Below are 24,460 nucleotides of genomic sequence, written 5' to 3' on the forward strand. Positions count from 1 at the left end.
GGTGGCCAGCCAAGGCGCGCATATCAGAATGTCCATTAAAGCAGAGAAGAAGAAGAAGAAAAAAAAGTAGAAAATGGTTAGATTATTTTTTTTTACATTCAATAATGTAACTATTGTATATTTTTAGTACAATATAGTCAAATGGAATGGAATTAATGAAAGTCGTTTTGCAAGGCACCGCAGAATTCTCTCGTATGGATGGCAACAGGTGTGGATACACAGGTTCAATTGTACCTTCTCCCATCTAGTGGAAGAGCATTGACAGCTTCAATCTGCCCGTCACTCTACGTCGCTGGCATAGATAGATGAACAAAGATACACTATTTGTATTCAATAATTGTTTTTTGGAGCAATTCAGGAATCACTGTTTTAAATTGTACAAACGAGCGTGGCCCATGAAGTCTGCCTAGAAACAATTGGCAAGCTAGTTACACCAGCAAGGTCAGTGGTTCCCCAGATTTGATTAGAATTACTTTGGGGGGGCTAAAAAAAAAATCAAAAATTATTGCCGAACATTTTCCTGTTTTCAGCCACACACGCGACTACCTCGAGCTCAAACGCAAACAGCCACGGTGCTAACATTGCTACTCTTGTGTTTAAAGTGAACTCGGTGAACTTTGCACCCTCCCTGTTTGAACACACTTTACATCCGGAAAAGAGCAGGAAGTGGCCATCATCTGCTATCAGTCACTTTATTAAAGACAGGCTGTGGGTCTTATTAAAAGAGCATCTGGCTATTTATTTGTTTTCTCTTGCTTCTCTCAGCCAATCAAAGCGCCTCTCCCCCGCCCCGCCGACAACGCGCACGCGCACGCGAGCGCGCGAGCCCTCCCTCCCGGATCACTCCCACATCTGCAGCCTCCGCCAACACTTCTGTCCTTCCATCCTCTCCAAATGTAAGTCCAGTCTTTCATTTGTAACCTTATTTCTTCATTATTGTCTTTTCCTCTGGTTGACTATTGCAAAGATCCTCTTGTATTTTTTTTTTTTTTTTTTATATGTTACAAGAACAAACTTTCCTCGCCTTGAGGTTAAAAGAAAAAAGTACGAAGGGAGCGTAAATCGTTATGTAACGTAATAAAAGTGGCACTGTGCAGGGTTTGGATTGGAGTTTCCTCTTGAAAGCCTTGTGAGGTTCCTCATGGAACACAAGTAGCAACAGTGATGTCGCTCCACACTCTCACGGGATTTGATTTACTTAGCCCTCGGCACATTTAAAATGTGGACACAGTATAGTAACATATTACGAATAAAACCCTAATTTGTGGCAAATAATGTTAATATCATTCCTGGATTTTTGCGCAAGCAAATGGAGCGCACCTTCATACCACGGCAACGCGAAGGTGCGCTCCATTTGCTTCACAAGACGTCCCAAGTTGTTCCCACAAATTAGTATTTCGTGCGCACGTTATACCTATGTAGTGGATGCAATTTCGTATTTATTAGCAATAAAATGAAGCAAAATGACGCCCACTAATAAGGTATGTACGTAGAAAGTACAAATGAATAAAATCATTCCTGGACACGTGTGTAAGCAAACGGAGCATACCTTCTTGAGAAATTGTAAGGAATATTGAAGTTTATTATTATTATTTAGCGCGCACATCACACCTATGTTGTGGCCACAAATTAGTATTTAGTAGCCACAAAATGTTAATTTGAGGCCAGAAATTAGGTATAATATGTGCTCAAAATATGTACACCTTCTCTTGAAACGGAGAGGTAGTTCCTTTATTGCAGGTTTAAGCAAAAGGTGCCCTCCATTTGCTAAACCAGACATCCTGAGTTGTTTATGCTAATGGTATTAAACCCAGGTATTAGTACTTTGCACACGTGTTCTACCTATTCTGTGGCTACGAATTAGTATATTTTGGCCACAATTTAGTATTTAGTAGCACACAATACTCATTTGTGGCCTAGAAGAAGGTGTAATGTGCGCAAAAAAAATGCAAATGAATAATAATAGTAATAATAATACGGTTTCCTCCCACATCCCAAAGACATGCATGGTAGGTTAATAGAAGACTCTAAATTGCCCGTAGGTGTGAACGTGAGTGCGAATGGTTGTTTGTTTATATGTGCCCTGCGATTGGCTGGCGACCAGTTTAGGGTGTACCCTGCCTCTCGCCCGAAAATAGCTGGGATAGGCTCCAGCACACGCGCGACCCTTGTGAGGATAAGCGGTACAGAAAATGGATGGATGGATAATAATAGCATTGCTGGACAGTAGGTTAACTGAATGGATTGCACCTTCTCTAAAAGGTAGACGACATTCTCGTTTGTATGTTTCAGCAATGGTGCGCTCCATTCACATACCTCAATGTCCCCAGTTGTTTGTGATAATGACATTAAACCCCCAAATTAGTACAGCCTGCGCACATTATACCTATTTCATGGTCAAAATAAAAATTAAAATTCATATATAATTATAAAATACACATCATCACTCCTGAACAGTTGTTTATGACAATGGTATTAAAGCCAAAAGTATTTGACGTCCCCGTTATACCTGTTTTGTGTGGTATTTGCCGATCAATTGGCTGGCACAAATTAAGAATTGAACCAAGCTGAGTGCTTGCTTCAGAATGTATCAATCAGAATCTATTCCAGTTACTCTACAAAGCGATTTCCTGCATTTGTAACCCGAGCAGTGCAATAAAACCAGCACACAGCCGACCGAGACACATTAGTGGGGCTTTACGATGATGTTTGTTGTTTACAAGATTATTTCTAAATGCAAGAGTTTGGGCTTTCCCCAAAAGTGTTAATTGTGTGCACTGTATGCATTTGTGTGTGTGGTTGATGTTTAAAAAAAACTGACCAAAAATCCTGATGCCTCAATAAAATGTATAATCTGGCTCTTGCGTAATCGCATAATCTCGCTCGCATCTTTGGCATTGTGACAGATCACAGTTTCTCGACTGTATTGGCAGATGGGTTTAGGCAAAAGCCAGTGTGCCAAAGCAAAAGTTTATTTGGTATGTTGCTATTATGCTTGCTTGACATGTTTTAATCATGGGCAATTGTCATACGCATCGCTCAGTTTTTTTGTGTGTGGGGGAAAAAAAACGATTTTCACAAAACCTCAGAAAGCTACCTTTTTCATAGCACTGTCCTTACAATCCTTTCAAAAAAGTGGCTTTTTTGGGGAGTTTTGTGAACAACAGGTTAATGCGAAAATCACTTTTTTAAAGAATGCAGTGGCACTTTATTGAGATCGAGCCATGGCTCGGACAGTTTAGTTGTCTGAACTGCGAGCAAACGTTTGAGGTACGAGTGCCAGATGGTGGCGGCGAATTTCACAACAAGCATCAGTTCGGCATATTGTGGACATTTCCAGAAATGAGTTCATACGTCACTGGAAAACTCATCTGAGAACGGAGTCAGGTTAGAAATTTTTTTTAAATAAATACTTGTAATATAAGATAACATAACCTTTATTAGTCCCACAATGTGGGCATTTCCATCATTCCAATAGCGATGGAGGATATAGGAAATATATAGGAAATCTATTACATAAATAGCATGCAAGAGAAGATATCTATACAAGTACATTTACAAAATAGAAATCTCAACTATTCTCCATGCATAAACTATCCAATTCAATATATCATCAATTTTATTTATTTGTTTGCAAAATAGAGTGCTGAGTTTTAATTGACTTTTGAGATCTGACTAATCTCATTTAATAGACTTTCTTTTCTTTTCTTTTTTTTAAACCAAGGATGAAAACAGAATTGTTAGAGGCAAATTAATCCATACACACAGATATATTTGACGATGGCGCGTCAAAATCTTTTATTCAGACTGCATCTGCGTCCGTAATTAAAAGGGTGATGGGATAAAAACATTAAAATAACAAATATTGAAGCCATAATTTATTAACGATGATGATTATAGAGTAATGATTATGTTGTGCAATTGAACAGTATGCAGAATTATTTTCATTCTATTACATTGTATACTGCAATAACTGTCCCGCGGTAATGTACTTGACAACATTTTGAAAATATGGAAATTGAGACAAATTTGGACAAATTGTTGTGGAAGTGAATTTCTGTGCATTGGCAGCTGTGTAGATACGTATAGTTACCGTGTTGGAGAGGCTAATATGTGCCAGATGACTTTTCGCAATAGACAACATGTCGATATTTTTACTGCACCGCTGAAGTTAAATAAATAGATAGAATTAAAATCAACAAAAACACAAGCAAAACTCTTAACTGCTCACTTTCCAATGCTTAAGTACGTTTAATGTGAAAAAATGATTTTTGATACTTAAGTACATTTAATGTCACCTACTTAAGACTTTTACTCAAGTAATAGTCTTCAAGTTTATTTATTATAAAGATACTTTTACTCAAGCATGGCTTTCAGGTATTTTAGACAACACCGATTATTATTATTTTTTTTTTATACAGACGCAGCGAGAGGAGAATACTTCCATGCTTAATATCTAGTATGTCTGGTTTTAAACAAACAGTTGTCGTACAAACATGGGAAAAGCCTATGTTTGCAAGGTTTCTGCGGGAATTAAAGGAAATTTATGTGAATAAACCAAGAATGGAACAAAAACTGATTTTATGCAATTGCAGTGGTACCTTGACTTACTAGTGCCCCAACTTCTGAGTTTTTCAAACTATGAGCCGTTCCTTCGTAGATTTTCTTTTTGAAAAAGAAATGGAGAAACTTTTATTTAAACTGAATACAGTATATTTGTTAAATACAGTTCAGTTGTATTTAACTTTTAAAATGTGCATAAATTTTTTCGACCGTTTTTTTCCCCCCCAAGTATTTCTTTTGATATAACTTGTATTGAACTCTTATGTGCAATACGTTTGAATCGTACGAATACTAAAGTCCCTCACTCGGGTTGTGAGTATACTGGCGTCTATCTCAGCTGACGTCTCAGGGGCAGTCTTAATTTTCCAACTGAGCATGATTATAATGTTACAGTGACTTGAGTTTTTATTTTTATCGAGTACAATACATTTGTCAAGTGCACGTCAGTTGTATTTAACTTCTAAGTACAATGCATTTGCATACAAAATTTGAATTGCATCATTATTTAAATATAGTTTTTTTCCCCCTATATTTAAGCACAGCGTTTATGTTCAGTGGCTTACAATAAATATACTTTTCAGGAACCAGACCTCAGCCTTTTCTTTTTTAATGTATTAACTCGTATGTGACTGTATATTAATGTTGGTCATTATGGTGGTACTTGGAGAACTTAGAATTTTTTGAGGTGGTACTTTGTGTAAAAAGTTTGAGAAGCACAGTTGTAGAGAATGTGATCATAATGTTTCTATACAATAGGAAGCCACGAACATGCATGTAGTGTGTTCTCTCCGTTGTTTGCCCAAGTTTCCCCTTTGTGCTTACATTTGATTTGCAAGTTTGCTGGTGCAGAACTTTGCAATGCAAAATCATTCATTCAGCATTCTTCTTTGTCTCCACTCGCTGGTAGAGCCATCATGGTGTCCCATAAGGAGTTTGCAGGTGCAGGGAAGCAGCCCGGCCTTCAGGTGTGGCGCATCGAGAACTTGGACCTGAAGCCCGTTCCGAAGGCTCTGCATGGAAACTTCTACAGCGGAGATGCTTACTTGCTGCTTTTCACCACCTCGGCGCCCGCATACAACATACACATGTGGCTGGGTAACGCAATACAACACAGCACAACTTGCTTTCATCGACAGCAGGGGCGGGCAAACTTTTGTGCCGCTTTTCATTTTTCAAACGGACAGATGGGGCGGCTACTTCGTTGGAAATAGTTTGCATTTGTAGGTAAAATATGTAAAATAGTTCATTCTAATGTTATATAAGAGACTCATATTATAAATTATCCTGTTTTAAGAATGAATTATCTTGTTTTAATTGAATTATTTAGTATTTGTGTAATAAGATTAATTTACCACTTATTGAACAAAATAGTAAAAAAAAAAAAAAAACCTTAATGTATATGTACAATTTTCTTATTATTTATTATTTGTATTATTTACAAAAAATACATTTACCAATTATTTAACTGAATACATGCAAATATTAAATATGTAAAATAGTTTATTCGAACATTTTAAATTTTATTTAGAATAAATTAAGCACGGACGGTTAGCACATCTGCCTCACAGTTCTGAGGACCCGGGTTCAAATCCAGCTTCGCCTGTGTGGCCTTTGCATGTTCTCCCCGTGCCTGCGTGGGTTTTCTTCAGGCACTCCGGTTTCCTCCCACATCCCCAAAACATGCATGGTAGATTAATTGAAGACTCTAAATTGCCCGTAGGTGTGAATGTGAGTGCGAATGGTTGGTTGTTTTTTTATGTGTCCCGCGATAGGCTGGCGAACAGTTCAGGGCGTACCCGGCCTCTCGCCCAGAGTCAGCTGGGTTAGGCTCCAGCAGGCCTGCAACCCTCGTGAGGAAATGCGGTGCGGAAAATGGTGGTGAATGGAAATAATCGCAACATTTATTTAATTCGATAAATGAATTGACAGGACTCTGGCTCTTGTAAATGCTCAGTGGGCCGGATGAAAGAATGTGATCTACAAGCAATCATCATTCATTTGACTTTGTTTACTGCATGTTGCTTGTGTTGGTGCAATACAGAAACTTCTTGGTTTCATTCTGCTGCTGCTGCTGCACTGTGAAATCTTGCAGAAAAAACAAGTGTTTTCAAAACAGGAACTCAATTAGGAAACACTCCGTGGCACGCTTTAGTTTAGGTAAATAACAAAATGAAACAAGTTAGCTAATGATTTTTGTGCCACAGGTTTTTTTATGTAATGCAATATTACATAAAAGCTACTCAAATAATTTACATAAAACTTGGGGGATGAAGCAGGCATGAACCATTGAAAAAAAGCTTTACAGTTGAATAATGGACTTTATCATTATAACTGGAGATATTTTTTTATATTTAAATCTTTGTTTGTACTGTATAAAGAAAATGAAGTTAATATTCTCTATTTTGCCACAAACACACGACATAATATCGGCAATGATTGTTATTTGTATGAATAAACTTTGTATTTGTATTATTTTTTAAAACAATTTTGCAGGGATAATAAAAATAAAATACAAAAATATATGAAAAATGTCAGTTTTACTTTTGATTTTAATCTCAGTGCAATCCTTCGTTATTGTCATAGCCTGTACAAGCCCATTTAACATCAGCAGAATTGCTTCTTCTGGCACTTGAACGTTACATAATACATAATCCTGTGTGCGTATAGACCAGATCAGGCAAACAACGTCAATACTGAAACAAAGTTCCGCAAGCACTCATGCCGTGGTGCTCAAAAAGTTGCAGCTGTTTGTGAGAATCCGCACTTCCCTCTTTTTGTACTCTCAGTCTCAGTTCTCTTCACATTCAAACAAGCTTGACATACTACTGTCGTCTGGTGTCGACGTGATCTTTTTCTCATGCTCTGCAAATGTCAAGCAAATCAGCCCGAGTCACATCGGGAATACCCACGGGGGACGGGAACCAGCCCGTACATGTTTGCCAGCAGACAGATGGGCCTCTGCAACTAACATGTAGCTGCAAAAATCCCACTTGGCAAATGGACTCACACGCTCATCTTTAGTAGAAGTACACATGCTTGTGTAAAAAAATAAATGAATAAATAAAGAGAATCTCCCAAATGTAGTTCTCATTCAACTCCTATACTTTGGTAAAAGTACATTTAAAAAAAAAAAAAGAGTCTAGACTGAAATATACTGCAGTAAGGAGTAGAAAGGATTCAATTGTATTATTGCCAGTGGTGGGAACCAAGTACACATGCTTCATTACTCTACTTAAGTAAAATTTTCAGGCATCTGTAATTTACTTGAGTGATATCTGAGCACCAAAACAGTGAATGGATGACTTTTTAAAGTGACTAACAGAGATAGGCTCCCCCCCAAAAATTGTGAATCAGCAAATTTGAAAATGCCGAACCGCATATATGCAGGGGTTCACTGTATAGCAAGTCAACTTTCAAAAAGGAGTCCCTCCTTCTTACATAGATTTGAATGATTTGCAATTTTGTAGAATGACTGGAAAGTTTGCACTGTGTCGTTATTCATCCAGCAGCTGTGGCTGAAGTGAGTCAAGAGTCTCCATCCCTGAATCAGAGGTGCCGTAAGGACACCGCACCGTGCTCACAACATCACTGAAATTAATATAGAAGCACTGAAAGAATGAAATACACGGGTACAGGCCTGGTACACACATAAGGATTTTATTCTAACCCTTTTATCTGTGAAAGACCCCACACATTAAGATTTAAAAAATCCCACATCCCCAAAACATGCGTGGTAGGTTGATTGAAGACTCTAACTTGCCCGTAGGTGTGAATGTGCGTACGAATGGCTGTTTCTTTCTGTGTGCCATGCGATTGGCTGGCGACCGGTTCAGGGTGTACCCCGACTCCCGCCCGAAGATAGCTGGGATAGGCTCCAGCAGCCCGTGACCCTAGTGAGGTTAAGCGTAAAGAAAATGGATGGAAGTACCGTCATTTCTCATGTATAACGCGCATTTCCCCCCCCCCCCCAACAAATTGTCAAAAGTCAATGGTGCGCATTATACATACGTATAGGGGACAATAGGGAGGGAAAAACTTTCCCATTTTATAAATGTATGCCGCCATCTACAGGTTATGAAAAAGCTATAGACATTTATCCCAAAAATGCCACCGCCCCCGAGTTGTTATGAGAAAGGTGTACACTTTCATTCTCATATGCCACCACCATCTAGTGGTTATAAAAAAGGTGTAGCCTACACTTTCATTCCAATACGACAGGGGTACTTATAACTTCATATATGTACAGTTGTGCTCATAAGTTTACATACCCTGGCAGAATTTGTGAAATATTTATTATTTTTTTTAATATGACTGATGACTGAACAACCATTACATAAATTTCTTTATGGTTATATTTTGTTTAATGCTAATGCTTTTCTGAAATGCTTGACCATCTAATTTGAATCCCATTAAAATAAAATTAAATGTGTTTCACCTGGTCCTTCATGTTTTCTTTAAATAATTGTACACATTTTACAAATTCTACAATTTTCTACAATTACAAATTTTACAAATTCTACAACATACAGATAATACTTTGATTTGATCATCTGGGTAGAAGCAAAATCATGCATTGTAAAAATGCATTATACATACGTAGAAGGGTTTTCCAGAATTTTGAGGTCAACTTTGGGGTGCGTACTATACATGGGTGCGCATTAAACACGAGAAATTACGGTAAATTGCGTTACAAGTCTAGTCAAATTAAACTCTTAAGTCAAAAGTACCACTGTGACTCCCTTCCAGGTGACGAGTGCTCTCAGGACGAGAGCGGCGCGGCAGCCATCTTCGCCACTCAACTGGACGACTTCCTGGGTGGCGGGCCAGTGCAGTTCCGCGAGGTGCAGAACAGCGAGTCCAACACCTTCCTGGGCTACTTCAAGATGGGCGTCACATACAAGGTGAGCTCCACACAAAACTACAAGCCCTGTATGTACAAAGTATGGGCTGTATTTCCTCCAATACTGGCCTCCACAGTAGTAGACCTGTCATCTTTAATGCTGAATGAAAATTACTAGGTCACCCCAAAAAATGTACCGGTATTCTTTTTATGACATTACTCATACAGTATATTTTGTTTTGACTTACACATAGATACAAGTCTAATGAGTTAAATTAAAGAAAATAATTATTATTCAATCCAATTAATGTTATAAATACAAAAATATTGCAGACTAACATTTTTAATGTTATAATTTTCAATAAATTAATTAACCAATTGTTTAATAAGATAAAGCAATAAAGAAATGAATAAATACATTTTAATTAGCATAACCAATTTTAGGGGGCAGACTAGCTAAACAAGCTGAATTAGACACACAATCATGTGAAATATCACCGACCTAATGACTTTTTAGATAATCTTTCTGCACATACCAAGCCATAAAAACTAATTAGATAAAGGTCGGGGCTAACTTTTGAATAAAAAAGTTGTTAGTAAGTGAGAGCACCTTCTCCTACCATATTGTGACCATGTTAGATGAGCAGTGAGTGGATTAAAAACTACAGCTTGTTATATTGAATCACTTCAATGGAAGAGGCTGTGTGTCAGCAACTTTAATATATCTCCATGGTTTAATCATTGTCGTCTCCTTGCACACTTTGTCGCATAGTTATGCTGATGAGTCTGAAGTTCACTTTCCTTCTTCAGTGTTTCCATGCCATGGCGTGACTGCGTCCACAACAAGTTGCAAGGCCGCTTCTCGACTGCCCGTCTGTTTCTCGTTGTCTCAAACCCCAAACTTCCTCCTCTAACTTTGGCTGGCTATAATTATCTGGAAAAACACTCATTTTCTCTATGCAAGAACCTTGACCAAAAAACACAGTCAGACAGGATGTTCCATAAAAAAAAGACACATTTGTTGTTTGTTTGACATGCAAGCAGACACATTCAAACCCTCACAGGCTAATTTACACAACTAATGTACACAACGCCTTATGTACATTTATGGTGCCTGAGGAAGGACAATTTGTCAGAATTGATACTATACCCTTATTCTAATAAGTGAAGGTAGTACCTGTATATTTAAATACATATTTATGGAAAATTTGTGAATTGGTGGTATTGTTATTTCATGAACATTTTATGATCAGACATCAAAATTAACGGTGGAAAATGTTTTTTTATTTATTGTAGTTAAAGATGAACAACACTGCACAGTATTATAACTTATTGATATTTTATTACTTGTTATGAGTACATTTAGCTTAAAATAAGAAATACCATAATTCTATTGTAATGGGTAATATATATATTTTTTAGGCCAGCTATGTTGACTTGTTTTAGAAAATCTAGCAGATTATTCTGCTTAAATTAAGTACTATATTCCACATTCTACTTTACATTTACGTCTGTAGTGCACAGGCTAATTTAAAGCCTTATGGTGAAAGAATGTACATTCATAGTGCCTCACGGGGGAAATGTAGTAATTCATACTTTCACATTTCATTAAGCTATGGTGGTTGGGCAATTGGACTGGTTAGAGCATCTGCCTCACAGTTCTGATGAGTGGGGTTCAATCCCCGGCCCCGCCTGTGTGGAGTTTGCATGTTCTCCCCATGCCTGCGTGGCTTTTCTCCGGGCATTGCGGTTTCCTCCCACACCCCCCCCAAAAAAACATGCATGCTAGGTTAATTGACGACTCCAAATTGCCCGTAAGTGTGAATGTGAGTGCGAATGGTTGTTTGTTTGTATGTGCCCTGCGATTGGCTGGCAACCAGTTCAGGGTGTACCCCGCCTCCTGCCCGATGACAGCTGGGATAGGCTCCAGCATGCCCGTGACCCTAGTGAGGCGAAGCGGCTCAGAAAATGGATGGATGGATGGATGGTTGGGCAATTGTTGTCTAAATTAACACTTAAATGGGTATGACACAGACCTGCATGTTAAAATGAAATGTAGTTGAAGATGTAAGTTTCTTTTTTTCCCCCCTTAAAAATCTTAATAAGGTATTTTCACTTGTGATTGAGATTTGATTAGCTCAAGGCTTTAAAGAAATGCTTGTTTGAAGAAATCTTGCCAAGTCACAATTTCCTCTTCTATTAGCAGATCTTTGTGCTTAACTTAAGTAACACAGTGTATTCGTCATTTGATTTAAAAAAATAATGTAATTTTAAAGCCCACTTTTTGTAAGTGTGCTGTGGTCTATTTTTATTGGTAGAACACTGTGTACTTTCATTCTGCCATAATTTTGGTGAGTCTTTTAGGAATCAATCTTTCCATCAGAACAAACACTGGCCACATTGTTGCCATGGAAAACTTTACGGCCCGGCTCTTGAGAAAGGCGGGCGGTGTGAATGTGGTTTCATTTTTGAAGCCACTCCTCCAGACTGTGGCGAGACCCTGTGGGAAAAGTGGGACTTTGTTCCACAAGAAGAAATGCTGTTTGTCCTCTCATGAACTAAAAGGCCTGTTGATTTGTCTCCATTCAGCCACTAATGAGCATACAGTATGTCTGTTGTTCAATTGCTGTAAATTCCATTTGCGTGACTTGTGAATATACTTGTTTTGCTTCACGGCTTCTCAAAGGACGGCACTTTACGAGACAGTTCATCCTCCAAGGTACAACACAGGTCCTCCTCCTTGATGATTCGGGCGATGTCTCTTGGGTTGATGGCGTTTTACAGTGTTGTGTAAAATCCAAGTCATTCTCACTGTGCTATAAGTTGTGACCTCTTTGTTTCATGAAAACATCTGAGTAAACAAACCTCCAACCCTGTCATGTACAGTTAATCCCAAAATTATCCACATCGGGCCACATCGTAGTTTTGATTTCCCTCAGCGGGCCGTCACGACTGTGGAAATCATACAGTAAATGTATAATCACTGCATCATATTATTACATATACACAAATGACCCTGCATTTGACTGTTAAAATAAAATATGAAATCAGAAGTCATGACAAATAGTGACAACACAATACGAAAGTACAGTGTTCCCCCACTATTCACGGTGGATAGGGACCAAGGTCTGCAGCGAATAGCGAAAATCTGTAAATAAAAGACACCCTCACCAAACGGTTTATAACTGTCTAGAGATACCACAAGATGATAGCAAAGAAGTACGTTTGTCTAATTGAAGCTTCTCAACTTACTTCAACATAGTTCCTTGGTACCAAGATGCCACAAGATAGTGGGAAAGCACTAGTTTTGTCTATAATAATCTCCTCAACCCACGTAAACAGTTTCTTGCGACCAATAGGCCACAAATTGGTGGCAAAGCACTACTTTGTCTTAATGAAGATCCTAAACCCACTGAGACAGTTTCTTGGCACCAAAATGTTGCAAGACAGTGGGAATTATCGGGCAATTTAGAGACTTCAATTAACCTACCATGCATGTTTTTGGGAAGTGGGAGGAAACCGGAGTGCCCGGAGAAAACCCACGCAGGCACGGGCAGAACATGCCAACTCCACACAGGCGGGGGGATTGAACCCCGGTCCTCAGAACTGTGAGGCAGACACTCTAACCAGTCGACCACCGTTCCGCCTGCTATTCACCTATTTCCATTTTTTTCCACTGGAACCTATCCTCAGCTATTCACCGAAAAAAAACAACTATTTGTGTGTTTTTTGGTCTTTCTGTAGTGCCCTAAGATACCACAGCATAGCATGAAAGCCCTGGCTAATAGGAAAGCAGTAATTGGTGTCAAGGAGGTATTGTGAGCCAAAAGACAGCAAGCGCCATACAAAATGAATACTGTATATGGATAATATCTCTAGACAGCTTTTGCTACTTTCTTGTGTCATTTCCAGCTGAAAGATTCACCAAATAAAAACGCAGTTTAACTCCAAATTTGGCCAGGATATGAATAGGTTTTGGGCTTAACTGTATTTCGGACCTCAGTATTCTCATTTGACCTGATTCACATATGCTCTTCAGTTGAATCCCCTATGTCAGGTGTCTAAAAGTCTGTGCATGTTCTCACAGAAAGGTGGCGTGGCATCTGGTTTTCAACACGTCGTGACCAATGACGTGAACGTGAAACGACTGCTTCACGTCAAAGGTCGAAGGGCCATCAGAGCCACTGAGGTGGAATTGGCCTGGGCCAGCTTCAACAAGGGGGACTGCTTCATTATCGACCTGGGAAAGGTAAGCCTGCTGACATTTCACTTAGTTTGGATGACTGTATGACTGTGGATGAGAGGTCGTATACTGTATGCTGAGACACAAACATATTCTCGATACACTCAATAATCCAAGAAGTACTTAGACAAATCACACAGATGGGCAATGTCATTCGTAGATGGAATGAAATAAAATGTGTATGTAAAAAATAAATAAATAAATAGATAAAATAAATCATGCTCATTTTCAACTGTAGTATTAATAATGTAATTATTATGAATTCGCCAATTATTTAATAAGATTTTTAAAAATTCAATATGTATTTAAAATGGTTTATTTTACAAATATGTTTTCGTTAATCATATACAATAAATCATCAGCTGACTTCGGGTGGGAGTCGGGGTACACCAAATTAGTCGATGAGATAAATGAATGAAAAATAAATCAAAATGAATACCTGATGTTTTCATAAATCTATTTTGGGGGGAAAACAGCTAAATAAATGCAAAAAAATATGACAGTATAGTGTTCCACCACATATTGGCAAATTATCCTTTTTTATTTGCTGAAAAGCACCTACTTGCTGTGTTTGAGCAGGCTAAAACCCTGTCTAAAAGTATTGCTGTGGTGCCATCTTGTGGCATATTAATGCCAAGGAGTTAGGAATTTTAATTTGAATTGAGAGAAATTTAATTTAGTTAGGCTCTATAGTCTTGCCTAATTAAAAAAAAAAAAAGTAGTGCTTTTCTGCCATCTTGTGGCATATATAGGCAATTATAAACCTTTTTAGCAGGGGCCTCATTGACTCACAGATTTTTGTTACTCATGGCAGGGCCTGTCCTGTCCTTCACGAATAGTTGGGGTTCACTGAATAGGCCAGGGGTCACCAACATGTTGCCCTTAATAGCTCACCAGTGATATGGCATTGTGATTATAAGAAATGTTATAGAAGTGATCATTTGAGAATGTGAACATTTTGCAGAGGTTTATAAAAATAAAATGTTGCTTATTACTATTTTATGTTTTTTTACTTTGTTAAATCATTGTTGATAATTGATCATTAACATGATCAGTCTTCACACAGGTGAATAACGTTATTTGTATTCATGTATAAAGGTAATTTGAGAAGATTCTCGGTCTTTTGTTTAGTTTGACAGTAAACTTGTAACGTATGTATCAAACTGCTAGTAGCCCTTTGCATGAATCCGTACCCAAGAGTTACAGTAGCTCTCAGTTTCAAAACGGTTTGGTGACCCGGCTTTGGTAGACCACGCATTCACACTCACACTTATGGACAATGTCGAGTCTTCAACCTGCTTCGTTTTGTCATAAAAACGCAAATGATCTTTGTGTCTTTGTCATCAAACAGTTGCCCCAGATGTTTCTCCCGCGATCAATCAATGTTGTTTTTCTTTCCTGTCTTGTGTCACCAGGAAATCTACCAGTGGTGCGGCAGCGAGTGTAACCGCTTCGAGAAGCTGAAGGCCTCCCACGTGGCCATACACATCCGAGACAACGAGAGGAACGGCCGAGCCAAGCTGCACATGGTGGATGAGGGCCAAGAGTCACAGGAGATCACAGAGGTGACGGCGGCACAAACACGCAAACAATTTTCTCATCCTCCCTTGGCGGAGCCCAGCCATGCACTTGATGTTTGAGCCCAAATGTGGTCTCCTGTGAGCAGATGCTGTAAGCTGTGAAGATGCGTGTCACGTCCAGTGAAATGGTCAGCGTGGGAATAAACACACACAATGCTTTCGTTTGTAATGAGCTGCTCGTGGGCCAAGTTGGGGCCAACTCTCTGCCTTGTAAACACTTGAAGGGAGGATGGAAAAAAGTCTACAGAAGACTAATGAGAGGCTACAAAGGGCCTTTTTTTGGGGGGAAAATATACATGGCATCTCAAAATTCTGTCAATATTTTACACCTTATTTGGGACTGTCAGGCCGCATTGGAATTATGACCTCTTTTTTTACATTTATTTCTGTGTCTAAAAATAATTAAAAAAAATAAACAGGCACAACATGTAAAAGAAAAATATTGAAATGCAGTCGTTAATAAGAGACTTCTAATTATTCACATATTTTCACTATTCGCGGTGGGACTAGGTCCTTATCCCTTCCGAATAGCGAAAATTCGCAAATAATTGACACTTCCTTATAATCGGCATGTGGAAAAATTCTTTATAAGTGGGTGTTTCCACGAATAAGTGGGTGATCGGGTAATAAAAACACACATAGGTTACCATGAATAACTGGGATTCCTTAAAAACATAAGATTAATTTGTTAATAGTGAGGGGGTCTACTGTACAGTAAACTCCTGGGGTTACAGTTTAGTTAGTGACCTTTCAAGGGTTATTTTCGAAATGCACAACATGTACGCACATTATGTAACTCGGTGATTTCAAAATGTGGTACGAGTAGCACTAGTGGCATGTGGGTTCTCTCTCTTTAACATCAAAGTTGAAGACATTTGAACCTAATCTTTAAGAACTGCTTGTTTTTAAACATTTAGGTCATTGTTTTTTTCTTTATTTTTGTGCCTGTGGGTGACGTGGCACAGAGGGTAGAAGTACGCCCTGCAACGAGCGCATGTCGTCGTCCTGTCCCTGGGCAAGACACTTAACCCATATTGACTATGACTGAATGTGCTTGGATGTTTGGTGGTGGTCGGAGGTGCGGAATAAAGGGCAGAAGGGCGGCTGTGGCGACAGATGTGACTGTGGAGGGAATAAATAATGTCTGCAATTGTAAACCGTCTTTGAGTGTCTACAAAAGCGCTGTAAGTGTAATGCATTATTATTATTATTAGTTCATGATTATTTGTTTTTTTAATTAAAGTACAGATGTTTTAATTTTCCTGTTTAACTCAAATATTTTAAATGTATAGAGCACTTTAAAAACAGCTCCATCTGAAACAAGGTGCTGTACATAAATAAAGAACAAACATAACCCACAAGACAATCAAACAGCACAATTTTGAAAACAATAAATCAATAACAAAGTTACAAACAAAAACAAACTGCATGTTATAGTAAAAGTAATATTAATCACTGTCATTGACGGCTTTAGAAGTCAAAGATCCATGTTAACTTCCTTTTTTAGGTGGTACTTTGTTTAAAAGGTTTGAGAACCACTGGTTTAACAAGAATGCCATGACATAATGCCATGCCTTTAACTGATGTCTGTTTTGTCCCAGGCTGATAATACAAAGATAATGGTTATGATGCAAATAATACATAATATTCTACTCTTTTCGAACTTCCAGTGGGATTTGAGGATCAATTTTCCTTTGTTATCAAGTCTGTTTACAATTAATGCCAACAGAAACATACAGTACATTGAGCCATCTGTTTGTACATGTTTGATACACCCTATAGTTATGGTATAGGTGTACTTTACAGTGCATCTCATAATAAAAAAAAAATATATATTGATGATCTGTAGTTAACTCCTCTGGTTCTTGTAGGTGTTGGGAGTCAAAACTACCATTGCACCAAGCACTCCTGATGATGAAAAAGTGGAAGCCTCCAATAGGAAGAAGGGTTCCCTCTACATGGTAAAGAAAATAAGTTTTTTTTTTGTAAACGTGGATTTTGCCATATTTCAATTTATAACTTGAGTAAAATAAGCATGGAAAAAACGGATTTTAACAATTGAACAATGATTGATTAAAAAAAATACAACCATTATTATTGCATTTTAAAAATGTTAATACAATGAGAAAGCAACTTTTTTTTTTGCCAGTTCTGATACAGCCATTGTATCTGTCATTTTTCTATTCATTTCAGATCTCTGATGCCTCAGGTTCCATGAAGTTGTCTGTGGTGGCACCATCCAGCCCCTTTAAACAGGCCATGCTGTCTCCCGAGGAGTGTTACATTCTGGATAATGGAGTAGACAAGAACATATTTGTTTGGAAAGGTAATTACGTATAACAAATCCATGGAACCAATATTAGAATTTAGGTTGTAAATGTAGGTCAGTGACATCTGCCTCAGTTCTGAGGACCGGGGTTCAAATCCCGGGCTCGCTTGTCTGGAGTTGGCATGTTCTCCCCATGCCTGCGTGGGTTTTCTCCGGGCACTGCGGTTTCCTCCCACATCCCAAAAACATGCGTGGTAGGTTGATCGAAGACTCTAAATTGCCCGTAGGTGTGAATGCGAGTGTGAATGGTTGTTTGTGCCCGAAGATAGCTGGGATAGGCTCGAGCACGCTCATGACCCTAGTGAGGATAAGCGGTACAGAAAATGGATGGATGGATGTAGGTCAGTGCTTCTGATAGTGTATACGCCAACAGAGAACTCCTTGATCCACCTCTTTTATTGAATCTGATGAGCTGAGATTGCGCAAGTGTACCTAATGACGTGTCCAGTGAGTGGACTGGATATTCATTTGTCTCATTGTCATGGCCTTCAATCAGGTCCAAAAGCCAACATGTCAGAGCGTAAAGCCGCCATGTCTGCAGGCCAAAAGTTCATTAAAGACAAAGGATACAGCAACAAGTGTCAGGTATTGCTGCACTTCACTTCATTACTATATTGTGCCACATTACTCTGCAACTATAAACAACCAAACAATTTGGCCCAGAAAAACTTAAGTCAAATACAGTATTTCTTGTTTCCTCTTGCAGCTCCAAGTACTTCCAGCAGGAGCTGAGACCATCTTGTTCAAGCAGTTCTTCAGTGACTGGAAGGACAAAGACGAGACCACCGGGCCGTGTCAGGCCTACACTATTGGCCGAATTGCTAAAGTGGACCAGGTGCCCTTTGACGCGTCCAGCCTGCACTCCAATAAAGCCATGGCAGCTCAGCATGGCATGGTAGACGATGGCAAGGGCAAGTTCCAGGTAAAATACCCATGGGGCATAGACACTCAACAACAATATAGAATAATGAGAGTACATTTAAAAGCTGTATCAATAATCACCATCATGCAGTTCTACAACTTTGCAAACTGAATCCACAATACAACAAAATAGGATTCAATGACAGTGTTAGTCAAATACAGTACATATTGCACCACGGTGGATGACAGGTTAGCAGATCTGCCTCACAGTTCTGAGGACCGCGGTTCAAATCCGGCCTCACCTGTGTGGAGTTTTGCATGTTCTCCACGTGCCTGCGTGGGTTTTCTCCGGGTACTGCGGTTTCCTCCCACATCCCAAAAACATGCATGGTAGGTTAATTGAAGACTCTAAATTGTACGTAGGTATGAATGTGAGTGTGAGTGTGAATGGTTGTTTGTCGATATGTGCCCTGCGATTGGCTGGCCACCAGTTCAGGGTGTACCCTGCCTCTCACCCGAAGTCAGCTGAGCTAGGCGCCAGCACACCCGTGACCCTGGTGAGCATATGCGGTTTAGAAAATGGATGGATGGATAGTAAATATTAAGTAAAGTTGATTCATCGTAAATAATTCACCTCCCACCCTTCAGCAGTCCCCACCGGTTTGCCCCGAGACTCTTTCCTGGGGCCCCTCCTCTTCATCGCACATTTCATTCCCATTGGCTATATCGGCTGAAATTACATTTACCAGCTCGACTTCTTTAGTAAACCCATTAGCTACCCGTTAAATCTAAAATACATTTCAAAATCCTCCTGCTTACTTTCAAGGCCATCAATAACCTCACCTGCATTTTTGATGCACCTCCTTCTCTTCGCTCTTCTTGGATTTGGACAGGTGTACCTTGTGTGTGAGAAATATGTGTATTTAATGGAATCTAAAATAATTTTGTCCAAATTGATCTGGTGTGGTTTGTAGATTTGGCGTGCGGAGAATGGTGAAATGGTTCCTGTGGATCCCGCATCCTATGGTCACTTCTATGGTGGAGACTGTTACCTCATCCTTTACACCTACAAGACGGGACAAATCATATACACTTGGTATGTGTATGTATGGAGTTGCTGGTTCTTGACTACTTAACTACTTAAAAGTGAATATTAATCTGTACGTGTGACTTTGTCAGGCAGGGGCTGAAGGCTACACAGGACGAACTGGCTGCTTCAGCGTTCCTCACTGTTAAGTTGGATGACTCAATGGGAGGATCACCGGTTCAGGTTAGAGCTTGTCGATGTATTGTACACTACACCTCTTGATCATGTTAATACTTAACAATCTGTAGTCTGTACAATCAGTATGATGATATAAGAAGTACTTGGTGAAAGTTGCAGGCAACCAAGGTTAATTAAATGAAGGCACAGAAACACATTATTTTGACAGAAATTGTAGGGTTGTGTGGTCTCTGATGTTGTAGTGGTACATTCGCCTGACTTTGGTGCAGGCGACGTGGGTTCAGTTCCCACTCAGTGACGGTGTGAATGTGAGTGCGAATGGTTGTCCGTGTCTATATGTGCCCTGCGACTGAATGGCGATCTGCCTTTTGCCTGAGGTCAGCTGGGATAGGCTCCAGTGCCCCGTGACCCTAACTAGGATAAGTGGTGTTGAGAATGGATGGATGGATGCAATTGTATGGGTGAGAGAGGCAAGCAGCATTCATTGAAAGTGGCTTCGCTCAACTTTCTTCAGCCATGAAAATTACAACACCTTTGAATGGCCAACAGAGAGCGCTCTTCTATCAATTCTAACTGTGGCCATTGCTTAAGCGTCTTCATACCATGATTATTGTGAATCATAATACCAACAGTAATAATAACACAAATTTCTGCTAAATGGATTACTGATTATATGCTCTAAATGGCAAGTTAATTATTATCAATGAATTAAGTTATTCCACATGGCCAGGAGAAGCTGCTACAAACTATGTTACTCATAAATAAAAAATAAGTAATTTGTCAGTTAAACATAAAAATATGTAATGGATTGTGTGCAAATGTGTGGTAGGCTTAAATTCTCTAGCAAGTAAACTTTGTGTGCCTGTGTGTACCCATAAAATTATAAAATTTGATTGACTGGATATTTAGTTTTTTTGCAAAAAAATATGACTTTCTTATCACAACATTATGAGGTTTTGTTTCTCAAAAATAGGCATTTATTAAATTCCTATAGAATTTAGGGGTACGCATGGGATGTATGTTTAATTGCTGTTAGGATTATGAGGGGTTGCATGGCAACAAATTCTGCCTTGTTCTAGCTAGCCCAGTATATCTCAAAAGTGTGGTACGCGGGCTTCCTCTAGTGGTATGCAAAGAATCACTGAATTAAATGTTCAAGCTGTGCATAATGTTTTAGTGGCTTAGACCTTTTTTTAAAACGCAGTAGAGTGCATTTGTTAATTACACTCAGTTGTATTAAATTTACAGTAAGTGCAACACATTTCCATTTAATCTGTTAGAACTGGTACAATTTTTATTTAACTTATATGCAATACATTTTAATTTAATCATAACTATATTTAGTTGTTTTAATTTACTATATTTACACAAAATGTTATGTGGCTTCCAATAATATTAAATATACTTTTAGTAATAAAGCCTCTGCCTTGTTGATAAACACTTGAGGTGTTTAATTTTAATGTTGGTCATGATGGTGGTACTTGGAGAGCTAAGTATATATTTTTTAGGTAATTTGAAGCCAGCGCTCACTGTGATCTATAGGTGAGGGTGACTCAGGGCCAGGAGCCCCCCCACCTGATGAGTCTGTTCAAGAGCAAACCCATGATCATCCACAGCGGAGGAACGTCACGGAAAGGTGGACAGACTCAAACCAGCAGCACTCGCCTCTTCCACATCCGGCAGAGCACCTCCCATGCTACCAGGGCTGTGGAGGTGAGGAGTACCTTTATTAGAGTTAGTCAACCCACTGTAAAGATTCCCACTTTTCACTGGTCGTCATTTGTTCCTTCAGGTTGACGTTTCCGCTTCCAACCTGAACACCAACGACGTGTTTGTACTGAAGTCGCCAAGCGGTCTGTTTGTGTGGCGAGGTGTGGGTGCCAGCGCCGACGAGATGGAAGCCGCTAAGCACGTGGTGGACTTCCTCGGAGGAAGTGCCAGCCATGTTTCCGAGGGAAAAGAGCCAGGTGGGTGACCTTGTGGAATGACTGACAATACAGTGAACCCCTGATGGAATAGCAAAAAATTTGATGCTCACCCAAAAAGGTTTGTTATTGACTATTGATGCCTCAAGATGGCGGCAAACTACTTTTTTCTATTAGACGTGGCTAATTGAAGCCAAAGCAATATTTGTATATTAGTAATGGTGAGTTTTTCAGCAATTAACGGTGGATAGATCCCCAAAAGTCAGTAAATAGGTCAGGGATGGGCAACGTACATGATGGCGGGGGCCACAATTTTTTGTCAGCGCTACCAGTGGGAAAGATGGGACTGCAATTTTCTTGGGCGAGTTAATGTTTAAAAAATTAATATAGGGACCTCAATATTTCCTCTACCACGTTAAATCCCCCCCCCAAAAAATAAAAATAAATAAGAATAATAATCAATTGAGGGGGCCACTCCAAGTGTGGCCATCCCTGGAATAGGCGAATTTGCGTATGCTTAACCGCAAATCTGTACCATTTAGATCTTTACTACTAGAATGGTAACACTTGATTATTGTCTTTGGTTATATGCAGGAACAGTCACTACATTAAGCACATCTGCACAATAAGATAGTCAGAGGATGGATGGATGGATGGATGGATGGATGGACGGATAGACAGATAGACAGACAGACAGACAGACAGACAGACAGACAGACACGGAGACCTAATGAAGTGGGTTGTGACTGTATATCAGAACTAATTAAATTAGGACTGAGTGTGCGACTGTGCTGAGTATATACTATTGTTCTTCCTCTCAGCTGCATTCTGGTCCACCCTCGGTGGCAAGAAGGAATACCAGACGTCCAAGACTCTGCAGAACGTGATCAAGCCTCCGCGTCTGTTTGGCTGCTCCAACAAAACTGGAAGACTCATTGTACCTGAAATCATAATACAGTAGTGAATATACGTAGTGCTTTAATGGTTTGGCACACTACAGTGTATTCCTTATATTCCTTTCAGGTTGAAGAAGTACCAGGAGATTTTACTCAGTCTGACCTGGCCACTGATGATGTCATGATTCTGGACACTTGGAGCCAAGTATGATGTCCACTCTGTTTTTATGTTTTGAGACTGTAGATGCAATTCTCACTTATGTCCTTATGATTATAGATTATACAAAATGGGCTTAGTGAGTATTTCTCTCTTCCATGCAGCTCTTCCTTTGGATTGGCAATGAAGCTAATGCACAGGAAAGGACTGGAGCTCCCAAATTAGGTTGGTTGTACAAAAAGTAGAAAACCATAAATAGCTTTAAGTGGCTATGTATAAGGTCTCATATAGGCCAACAATAAAATTTACCTCTCACACACACAACACACACAAAGATCTCAGAGACACTAAAAAACTCTCACTCAATACCCCCCCACTAATCATCATTTAAAAATGAACAATGAGCGTATCAAATGACTCCTAACCTTTTGATCTTAAATGGAGTTTTCAAGAGATGTGCACCTTACCCATCGGCACGTCACATAGCACCCTACCCTCACATTGTGGCCTTTTTTAAGCAGTGACAATGTAAATGTAAAAGGGCAAAGACGTCGATGCGCACACTTTGCCTGAGAATGTTTCAGATGAGAGATGTCAGCATGTCCGATGTCTCTGGATGACATTGACTGTGGCTTGTAGTTTGTGGACACACTATTAGGTACAACGAGATGTCGAAAAAAAAGATTTTTGATAAGAAACTCCTCTCAGTTGCACACCACTGCAAACTATAGCCACAATAATAAATGAATGTTAGTGTTAATCAAAATGGAGTATTATCTATGTGAAGGCAGCATTTTGTATTGTATCTCATTAGATTGTAGAGTTGTACAGTCCGAGTCCAAGCAGGGCTATCCTTTATAGACCCACGTTGGCTTATTATTAGAGTGCTCCCTCAGGGATTGAAGGTCACAGGCTTTCAAATGTTGTTTTTCAGCCTTGCCCCTCATGTGGAGAGACACTGCTCGGGACGTAAATGCTGTTTTGATTCCTTCTCCCTCCTCTTATCCACCCATTTACCAAGGGAGAGAATATTAGACTTGAATCCTCGTATCATTCGTCCTTTCCATTTTCAGTTGGACATATAAAATGTACATTTTCAGAAAGATATTTATTGCAATGTTGGTTTATTTTTCATCACATCCTAATCTTTTCATTCACTCATCTCCTACAGCAAGGGACTATCTGGATTCAGACCCGTCCGGCCGCAAGGGGCTGCCCATCACTACCATCAAACAAGGAGCAGAACCGCCGATTTTCACCGGCTGGTTCCATGCTTGGGACCCCAAGATGTGGGAGACGGATCCGTTGGAAAGAATCCGCGCTCGCTTCTGAACACCAAACCCCAACGTCTTTGGCCGGTTTTGCACCTTTCCCTTTTGGTTGTCTTACCTCTTAATTCCTAAGTGCCAAAACCAAAACTGTAATCAGGTTTAAAGGTGAGGGAGCGGTGAAGTATTCTAGAAAATAATACTTTACCTCTTTATTTGATGTTATAATTGGTCGAAATAATTGGTTTATTTATCTTTTGCATCAACAACTTGTCATCTTCATTTTGCCACCTTCTCTCGTTAAAAAAAAACCTGAAAGACAGCGGTGTTCATCTACTAATATATCATCAATCTTTGTACCACCGCCATACAGAACATTTAATCCATTGCCTCATTGTTTCTATGTTGTGTTATTGTTTTTAGTACTAGATTGTTGCACTTACTAGAGGTTGCATGCTCCATTTTTAACGTGATGTGAAACACGTCTTAAGTTTATGCATGCACACAATTTAGCACTGTATCCATGAAATGCTGTCATGGGTGGCTTTGAAATAAAACTCTTTGGAGTTGAAA

At 39.3% G+C, this 24,460-nt stretch overlaps 1 protein-coding gene across 1 annotated transcript; it reads left to right on the plus strand.

The window, feature by feature from the left end:
- Positions 1-792: 792 nt before the first annotated feature.
- scinlb (scinderin like b) lies at positions 793-24,460 on the plus strand. Its single transcript, XM_061694614.1, has 17 exons — positions 793-896; positions 5,471-5,658; positions 9,310-9,464; positions 13,491-13,652; positions 15,062-15,211; positions 17,098-17,187; positions 17,420-17,552; positions 18,052-18,140; positions 18,262-18,477; positions 19,391-19,512; positions 19,596-19,686; positions 21,184-21,354; positions 21,434-21,608; positions 22,388-22,503; positions 22,590-22,667; positions 22,784-22,844; positions 23,791-24,460. Exons 2-17 carry the CDS (start codon positions 5,478-5,480, stop codon positions 23,949-23,951), a joined length of 2,151 nt encoding a protein of 716 aa, XP_061550598.1. The 5' UTR covers positions 793-896; positions 5,471-5,477; the 3' UTR covers positions 23,952-24,460.

This window comes from Phycodurus eques, chromosome 13 (assembly GCF_024500275.1).
Source record: "Phycodurus eques isolate BA_2022a chromosome 13, UOR_Pequ_1.1, whole genome shotgun sequence".
Taxonomy (NCBI): domain Eukaryota; kingdom Metazoa; phylum Chordata; class Actinopteri; order Syngnathiformes; family Syngnathidae; genus Phycodurus; species Phycodurus eques.